The 9,903-nt window shown below is 38.5% G+C and overlaps 1 protein-coding gene across 1 annotated transcript in view; it reads left to right on the top strand.

Annotated features, from left to right (window-relative positions):
• Positions 1-9,903, top strand: part of galnt14 (UDP-N-acetyl-alpha-D-galactosamine:polypeptide N-acetylgalactosaminyltransferase 14 (GalNAc-T14)) — a 160,339-nt gene that overhangs the window by 103,282 nt on the left and 47,154 nt on the right. The window contains exon 5 of the mRNA XM_051409506.1: positions 3,704-3,769. Within this exon, the coding sequence (XP_051265466.1) occupies positions 3,704-3,769 (66 nt within the window). The remainder of the gene's footprint in view (positions 1-3,703; positions 3,770-9,903) is intronic.

The raw sequence follows: 9,903 nt of genomic DNA, 5'->3' as shown, positions 1-9,903 counted from the left end.
AATTTAGGGTAACACAATGTTGATTTTAGTGTTTTTATATTATTTGTTAAAAAAAACAAAAACACTGAATTGTGTTGTGAAAGGTGTGGAAGTCTTATCATTAAAAATGTTCTTTAGTGTATTGTATTTAATATTAATAATTTATTTACCTTACATTGAATAGCCTAATTGTTCAATTTCATATTCTGCTAACATGGTGCATATTCTTATAAATGTGTTTGTGTTAACTTAAGTTGACAATGCATGCACAGTGCACAGAGAGAACATCAGGGTCTCAAGGGTTTAGTAGGGTCCATTGTTGCCCCAATCCCATAAGTATTAAAAGTAAAAGTGTTCATTAAGCAGAATGACCCCTTCAGAGTGTTATAGTATAAGTTTTGTATATACAATGTTAATCAACAAAGTAACTAATAACTATACTCTTCATTTAATATAGTGGAATAAAAATACCTCTAAATGAAACTGAAGTACAGTACTTGAGTAACTGTAGTGAGTTACTTTTTTATCACCGATAGACAGAGACAGTCAGTTTAAGTTATTGTACACATTTAAAAGCCTTGACCACTTTTACAAGAGAAGCAATCACAGAAATTGTTCTGATTTGCTGTACCTTCCATTTCCTTTCCACTCTTGCTAGAAAATAAGTTCCCCTCCACATCGGCTGAGCTGACCTTGATACGATCAAAAACAGTATGTCTGCACTTTTGGTTTTTATGGCCGGGGAGTGCAGCAGTGATAAGAAAAAGACTAACATGCAACAGACAAACTCAATGACAGCGTTTATAAGTACAGTGAAACAGCAGTTTCAGAAGGGGTGGAACATAATGCCTGATAATAACATTTGATTTGTCCCTGGAACCTTGATTCACTGACGCAAAGTTTATTCATCTGTGTTTGAGGTCGCTCAAGTGTTCATTCATCCTCCTGAATGTACCTTTACAGGGTTAGGTTTTTGTGTCCAACTGACGAATGGGGACAACACTTTTTGAAATAGGTCCAGTATTGAGCGAGAGTGATGCAGAGATCTTTTTGTTTAACCAAAACAGCTGTTATATTGTTGTGTTCAAAGGCGCCAGACTCCATTAACAACACTTGACAGGAACAAAATTAAAGTCACCAAAACTTTGGTTTGTCTTTCCACTGTTGCCTTTTACTTAATTCAGAAGGTTACATGTGAAAATATTCTGGTTCTACCTGTGCCTCTGTCTATTCTGTGCCTCTCTGATGCCTGACCTCCCTCTCGCTCCTTGCAATTGTCCATAAGAATGACATTGCAGCCAGTTTCACTGGCTGACGGCTGCAGCCCTCTTGCTCACTTTAAAAAAAAAAAATGTTGTCCCCATTAGTCCCTTAGACACAAAACATGGGAAATTAGGGTCAAGTTATCACACTTGAGAGGTTTTCAAGGAAACAACAGAGAATGCAAAGAAAATGTCAGTGCTTTAGTTTGAAAAATCAACACAGTGAGATCTTGTTAGTGGATCTGTGCTGTGTTTCAAACATGAACCTATCACATCACAAATTAGGTCAACATATTTGTACATGGTAAATGTACAAAGCTCCCTTAACACCAGTTTAAGGCCTCGAAGATGTAGCTGCCTTTGGTTCCTTCTCTTTTGTTTTCTGCCTGCATCATGAGGCTTTGCTTTCTTTGGTTTTAAAAAGAAAGGAATTTAAAACTTGCAACAAATAGGGGGAAAATGAACACCAATTATTCCAGTAAGGAAAAAAACAACTTTGCAGAACATGGACTCTGAAACTGGCAGCTCACTGCAACCTAATTCTCAAACAGTCTTTCCAACATCCTGTTATGAGAGACACCTGCTGAGTCAACCTGACATCCAATCAGGACAGATGGTGCCGCACAAACTTACACAGCAGTGAAAATCCTAGTGATAAAGGTTAAATAGTGCCAGATTTAGACGATGAGGAAATGATCGAGACGGATGAGGAAACAGCAGAGATGCAATCAGCAGTGGAGACTGATATTCGCAAGTAAAGAACCAAAGATAGAAAATGTACAAATGAGCAACAACAGTGTAAACAGTGTTAATGATACTGTATGCACACTTGAAACATGTCACCCTACAACTAAATGTGAAGGCTGATCTGCAAATCCACAGAACTTCATTTCATTTCCTCCCACACAGCAGTGTGTCATTTAAGATCGTTTTATATCTTGCCTTTGGCTATAATTCTAATTTCTTGCAGTGATTTATTTTGGGATATTTGACCTAGCATAAATCGTTTTTTCCCCCACTAACATCCTGCTGCATATCAGCTGAACGTCACGACCAGAAAGACCGTTATCACTGTGGTTGCTATGAAGGATGTATAGTTTTTTACTCTAGTGGCTCCCAATCTTTTTTTGTCTGACACAGCCGTCATATTACAAATGTGTTCATTCCAACTGAATATGTAACGCAATATATTTCCTATTCTAGTTTAAAATATTTATTATATAAAACATATATTTTTTTCAAGATAGTTATCTGAGAACTGTCAATATTTAAGCTTGGTCTCTTTTTCTGTTTGCTTTTGTGCCACACTGAGTGAAGGAAGCTAAGAGTTTCAACCATTTATCAAACTTTTATCAATTTAACTCTGAGTCACTGCATGTGTCACAAATCACTCAGGTTGGTGGGCATGTCCTGTGCAGGTGTCCTATTGTAGTAGGTTAATGTATGTGTTAATGTGTTTTTAAAGTAGCTGATCTCCTCTACAATCTTTGAACACAACTGTGTACAATTACCCTTGGGTTAAGAAAATGCGTATAAATGTGCGTTTCCATCCACTACTGTTTTACTACTGGAGTTGGTTTTTCTAGTCGGTAGCATTTTTTCACAAAAAGTTTGCAGTTTCACACTTGAAAGGAGAAGTTCAGTGGAGAGGAGAGCGTCCATTCTGGTTCAAAGCGCTCTGATGGAGGTTGTCAGTCATTCAGGGCCACTAAACTTTGACACGGTGTGACTGAAGGTTTTTCTTCCCAAAATCGTTTTTTTCATATTTGTTCTTTTCACAAGACAATAATAGAGAGAGCAGCAACAGTGAGAGTAACTTTATCTCCCTGTGGCCCTCAATGAGAATTACATTTCAAGGGACCAGTGTGTAGGATTTAGTGGCATCTAGTGGTGAGATTGTAGATTGCAACTAACTGAAACCCCTCGCCTGAGCTGAGCACGTACGACAAAGTGCTGATTACAATTAATGATTCTACTTTTCAGGAATGATGGAATTGTATTGAATCTAATGTTGATATTGTAGAACAGGCAGTACTTTAAAAAGACATTGTTGTTCAGAAACATGTATCAAATATTAATTTCACTTCTGTAAATGACTCATATCCCAGCACTTCTTTTTTTTCTCCATTTTTCCTTTTCTCCTTTTCATTTTGACACTTCGCTACAGAGTATTTCTTGAACATGTACTACAGCAGACAGTTATATTTAAAATAATATATTAATACATCTCAAATATTCAGCAGGGAGCCCACAGTTGGGTGAACAGCAACTAAACAAATGCCTGAGTTGTCAAACTGAAAGCTTTGAATTGCTGTCCTGCTGCTGCAGAGCTTTTCAACGAGCTGCTAATTTCCCACCAGAGTCAAGAAATAATCAAGATTTATTACACACCACACAGTATTCTATTAAATTCTATCGTATATTATTCTGTTCATTTGAATTTATTGTGCTTTTCTTTCCAGAAAGTGACTGCCAGCTTCTCACCAAACTGCCCAAAGTCAAATGTATTCGCAACAACAAGAGAGAAGGTATGGCTACAGTTTTTACATTATTATTTTTAACATGTTAGTGTCTGTTTATATTTGCATGTTTAATTATCCATACTGATTTTGTATTTGTGTGTTTCTGCATACATTTGTGAGCCGTACGTATACTGTATGTGTGTGTGTGTGTGTGCGTATATGAAATAAACTGGCTATGGACGCCTCTGGCCTTTTCTTCCCTTTGCCTGAACATTTCCATATATAAACACACACTCTCAGACGGACGGACAAACAGACAGTGAGTGAAGTGAAATTGGTTCATTCATCTTTGGCTACATATGGAGCCGCAAAACTGAAATGACCTGAAGTGAATTGAAGTGACAGGAGCTGCTACTGAAATAGAGCCCAGAGAGGCACAGATAGAGATGCCGACTGCCATAAAAGAAATGTTACTGAAGAGAAAATATCTTCCATGAACTTAAACCAAATATACCACAAACTCAAAAGCAAGACCACAACCTCAAATTTGACATCTTCCCATGTAAAATGTCAGAAAATCTGTGTTAAAGCAGCAAAATTCATAAATATCTTGGCAAAATCCTAAATGACAGCCAGTGGAGAGTTAATGCTTCAATCACACTAAATGTGGATGTAATACAGTCATGCGTCATGGCTATGGTTATCATTTTTTTTTTATAATCCATTTGGAGCTGCCTCCATGCTCTTAAATATAGATTACAAATGAATGCAATAAATTAAATATTAACATGACAGGTTGACAATGTGACGGGCTCATGAGCATTTTGGTAACAAAATCCATGGTTAGGGGCCAGAAGAGATTCCTGTTATTCCACTGTGGATGATTCTGAATGTATTTACAGGACTTTGAGAGGTGTTGAAGCTGGTATTTGATGCTCAGGACTCACAGAAAGTTCCATTCTTATGTAAAACAGGCATGTGGAGGTGGCATGGGGACGGTTTTAGGTATTTTAGTCCATTAACCTTTCAACACCTGCTATAACTATGCAGAGATTTCACAGGCTGCCAGTACTATATCAAGTTAATGAAAGTATTTTATGTAATGATAGAGAAGACTTTTTGGTTTTTCTAGTCATTTTCAAAAGGTGCACGACAAAGTATGCGACTGAAGGGATAACAATATGGTTCCCCCTTACCTTAAAAAGTCTGGTAGTGAATGTAATAAATCTAGATCATTCTTAAAATTATTATCTTTTTCAGCCAAAACCTACCACAAGGTTTTAGAGTTCCACTCCCTTTGTAGAGTCCCTAGTTTTGTCCATTAAGTTATCTTGATATAAAAATAATTGCTGAGAAGTGAAACTTTTATCCATTTACAGCATTCTGATTGTCTGGAAAGTGTGGATCAACATTTAGTAACCGGACAGTGTAACCGAACACCTATAATGTAGGTGTTTGATTGCAGTTCTAAATGAGTAAAGACAGCAACAGCGAGGCTTAAAGATCTTGGGGTTATCGGTGTAACCACAGACAACAACAGAAAATAGTGATAAATAGCTTCTCAGTGCGAACCAATAAAATGTCATTTCAAATGATTTGAAGGAATCTGAATGTCCAAATCAGCGGTCAGAGGTTTAAAAAGAGGAGTTTTAAAATAGCATTAGCTGGAGTGAAACTGATATCTGTATGAGTCTGAGGTACATCAGGGTGTGGAGAGGAAATGTGACCAAACCTGTGTAGAAAATAAAGACTTGTAGAAAAGGGAAGATAAGAAGGTAAGGGGGGGGGAGAGAGAGAGGCAGCCGGTGTGAGGGAGAGAGTGCACTATATAAGGGTATCTCTGCTAGTAAATTAAAGGCTGATATTTAGATAACATACCACATGTTATTGGGTATTATGCCTTATATATACACTATACATAAATTAGACCCCAGGAAGACTAGCAACCACTTCATGGAAGCTTATCAGGAACCAAATAAAGAATAAATCAATAAGATTATGCAATATCAAAGAAAACATGCAGACCATAAAGATAGACAAATAAAATAAATCTGTGGATGTAGTGTTAAGATCAAAAATCCATTTCTCCTGTGCCTGAAGCAGCCCCTGGTTGTCGTCTCCACCTCTGACTGCATGGGCCTTTTTTCCCCCCATCATGTTTGACATGAATATAAAAAAAAACACTCTCTTTCTGAAAGCTGCTACACCTGAATTATAAAACTTACTTACAGAACATGCATAACGCTGTTTCAGACTCTGACAGCTGCAATTACAGGAGCCTTTAACTCATTTATACATGTGAACATTCACTATATACCCCACTAACCGTCTTTTATATACCACAGAAACAGAAATGCTTAAAGCCATTTCAGCTAATAACTTTGGCCGTCACAGTTCAAACACGCCACTGAATGGGGTCTACAGTATAATACACATATACACATCTACACTTAAACCTTCACAATAGCCTTTCCATTTGAGCGCCATCTTCTCTGGATGGTTCGGATTGTGTCCTCACTCCGACCTAATCTCAGCACAGCTCTCCTGGAAAGAGACAGACAGACATTTTCAGACATCTCATTGCTGTTATTTGGTGCCACCTGAGTTTAAATTGCATCATTCTCTCTGTGGCAAACTAAAGTAGAAAACACTGAGAAACCACTTCTAACGTGCTTGATTTCGGCTCGCTGAGAGCAGTGCCATTTGAACTGAGATTACTGCACAGAGACTTGCGTCACTATCTCTCTTGTTTTGTCTCTTTGTGGATGTATTTTTCTTTCTTTCTTGCTAGAAGTCTCAGACTTTATTTTCCTTTCTCATATTTTATATTTGATCTTTCTTCTCATTTCTTGTATTTTATAGTCGTTCCCTTCCTCTCTCACTCACCTCTCTGTCTGCCTTTCTCTCTTTAACAACAGGGACATTTGTCCTACATGCTGTCACTGAGGATTTCATTATAGCACAGTCATGCTCATCACACACGCACACACACACACACACACACACACACACACACACACACACCTACACACACACACACACACACACACACACGAATGGGCAGGGTTCATCAGCTTGGCTAGTTAATAGTTTATGGCTTCAGGCCTTCTGACTTGATTGTCTTTTAATGCCCATAAAAACACACCAGGCTGATACTGTGTGTCTTCAATGACACCACATGCATACATATATACATATAAGTACATATATACTTGTGAGGACGTTCAGAGACATAATGCATTCCCTATTGTCTTACTCTAACATTAACCTAATCTGAGGGTAGTTTCAGATTGACCAGGCTTCATCCATTAGGCTGTGTTTTTGTAGTCCATTATTACGTATTTGCCACAAACAGCCAATGCACCAACTGTACAGATACTCTGGCTAGCTTACAAACACACTGATAATGTGTGTTTGTGAGGCATGAGGCTGTTTATGTGTTTGTTTTCGACGGCTCAGACTCTTATTGATCTCAAAACTTACCAGGAACTTGTCGTTTCCCACCAGACCCTCTCATTTTGATACTTGTCTCTGTACTGTAAGAGTTCTTCAGCTTTGCAATAAACATGATTTTTGTTTCTTTACTGAAGTTGACATATTTTCAACTTGCACATTTGCATCTGCACTTAATTTTTGCGCCACATAAGGAATCTGCCTCCTCCGTTGTCAGTCTGAATGTTCAGTATGTTCCAAACAATCATCACTCAGCTAATAAATTGCTTACACCATTTCTGCAGAGCTTTAAAGCTGTGAGGAGGCTGTTGTGCAACCCAGATTTTCACTACATGATTATTGTGGCCAAAATAATTCACAATAACAATATTATTGCAATAACAATAGAAAATAATTTATAAAAAAGCGCTACATGTTAGAATCATCTTTAATTTCTTAAAAAAATTCTGTCCTTTTTTTTCTTTCCATCTTTTTATTGTATGTTTTGTCTCTTTTTTGGCAAATCAATCAGACTCAAAATAGTAGTTTAGGAAGGTGGAGCTAGAGTCTGTATTAGCATGAAAGTATATAAGAGGAGAGATTATCATATGTGTATTTAAAGATTTGAAATAGCACAGTTATCGTCCATACAGGTATATTGCAACACCTCTAGTTTGGAGCATACTGAACTAAAGTGACTCATACACTGGGGTTGTTTGAGGAGTTTTTTTGTTGTTGTTCAGTCTGGGTCACCTTTAGAATCCATTATAACTGCCGTCCTCAATGAAAAGATTCTTTAAAAATTGTTTGTGGACTGTTGCTTTCATCCTAACACAAAGACTTCAAGGCATCACTGTGATTCAAACAAAGTGCTTGATGGATTGTTGAACAATATCGACACCTTTCCCAGCGTTGGAAGTCAGGCGTTTGTGCCCGACAATTTTTTGTAATTTTCTGAAACGTAGAATCCAACAGACTCTTCATGCTGCATAGGTCTAAAACTATGATTTGTCCTCACAGACATACAATAGTACAACCACACACACAGCTGTTGTAGGTAGATACAGTTAAGAGTGATCAATGTATATAAACGCTTGTACAAAGTCAGCCTGTCCTGCATTGTGTGTGTGTGTGTGTGTGTCTGGAGTAAATGGGTGTCCACTTGTGTGAGTGTATTTGTGTATCTGTGTGCCAGCTTGTATGTGGGTCCAGTTTGTGCGTGTGTGTGTGTGTGTGTGTGTGTGTGTGTGTGTGTGTGTGTGTGTGTGTGTGTGTGTCCATCCATCCAGAAAATAAAGCCTTATTGAGGATGAAATGGGATTTTTAATTGGCTGAGCCTCGGCCTAACAGAGCAGCGTGAAACTTCACGGCCCCTTGTACAATGTCACCGACACACACACTCACAACGGACCCACGCACAGTCAGGGTAACACACACAATGGTATTGCACACTCAGCCTTGCACATGTGTACACACTTTTTCAAAAAAAAACACACAGACACACACAAACACACACACACACACACACACACACACACACACACACACACACACACACACACACACACACACACACACAGAGTACGTCTCCATGTCAGGGAGTATTGATTAGACCATTTAGTCCAAATAGGAGAGAACACTGGGCCCCATCAGGGAGACCTCCCTAACAGGCCCATTTAAACACACACACACACAAAAAAACACACACTCTGTCTCTCTGCAACACAACCACAATCAGCCAACACACGTTTTCTCTTCCTGACACTAACCTGCACTCCTTCCCTTTCTCTCTCTCTCTCTCTCTCTCTCTCTCTCTCTCTCTCTCTCTCTCTCTCTCCTCTCCCTCCCACACACACACACACACACACAAACACAGAGAGACACACAAACCTTTCCTCTAACACATACACATGCAGAGTGTGATGGGCCTGTTAAAAGGTTGTGTCCATGTCTGACAGGGCCTCTAAGAGCCCTGCATCGATTTTCCCCTTTGCTGACTGACAGAGAGAGCGAGCGAGAGTGAGAGGGAGAGAGAGATAGGAGATGTCAATAGGTAGAGCAAGGCACTAACAATGTCAAGGTTAAGGGTTCTATTCCCTCCCAATGCCTGAAAGTATTCTGTCCTCCTGCAGCTCTGAGACAATATGCATCTCTGTGTGTGTGGGAAGGGGACGGAGGAGTGTGTGTGTATGTGTGTGTAACTGATAGTCACGGCTCGTGAGCGTGAAACTTGAATATATACTGTCTTATCCGATCTGCTGCCCTGAAAAGAATCAATTTCAGCAGGCAAAGTGGGAGATTTCAATTTAGTAGAGAGCAGCTCTGACGGCTGAACGAGGCTGTATGTTCAATATCAGCTGTATCCAAGTTCATGCACTCTAAGGATACTGATGTTAAAGTATGTATGAATGTATATGCATGCAGTGTATTAGAGATGAAAAGTCACCGGAAAAGTTAACAAAGCCACTTGTCAAAAGTGTCAACCACCATAAAACCTGCTGCATGTAAACTTACAGTAAACAGATCAATAATCATAATTTGTATTATCAGTAGTAGTAGTAGATTATGGAAGTCTATAGGGGGCTTTATTAAAATGAGAATGTAAACCTGAAAATCAGAATGTAATTCCAAATTAGCATTATAATGTTTCACATATGTATGTGTTATTTGAGTAAAAATTAAAATGCAATATACCAATTTGCATTCATTACTGTACTAGTAGTTTCATGTATTGCTTTGTTTAAAAGGGTGTGTTATAAATATTACAC

Source organism: Dicentrarchus labrax, unplaced genomic scaffold (assembly GCF_905237075.1).
Source record: "Dicentrarchus labrax unplaced genomic scaffold, dlabrax2021, whole genome shotgun sequence".
Lineage (NCBI taxonomy): Eukaryota > Metazoa > Chordata > Actinopteri > Moronidae > Dicentrarchus > Dicentrarchus labrax.
The sequence above is the reverse complement of the archived record's forward strand: the minus strand, read 5'-3'. Positions and strand labels throughout refer to the sequence as shown.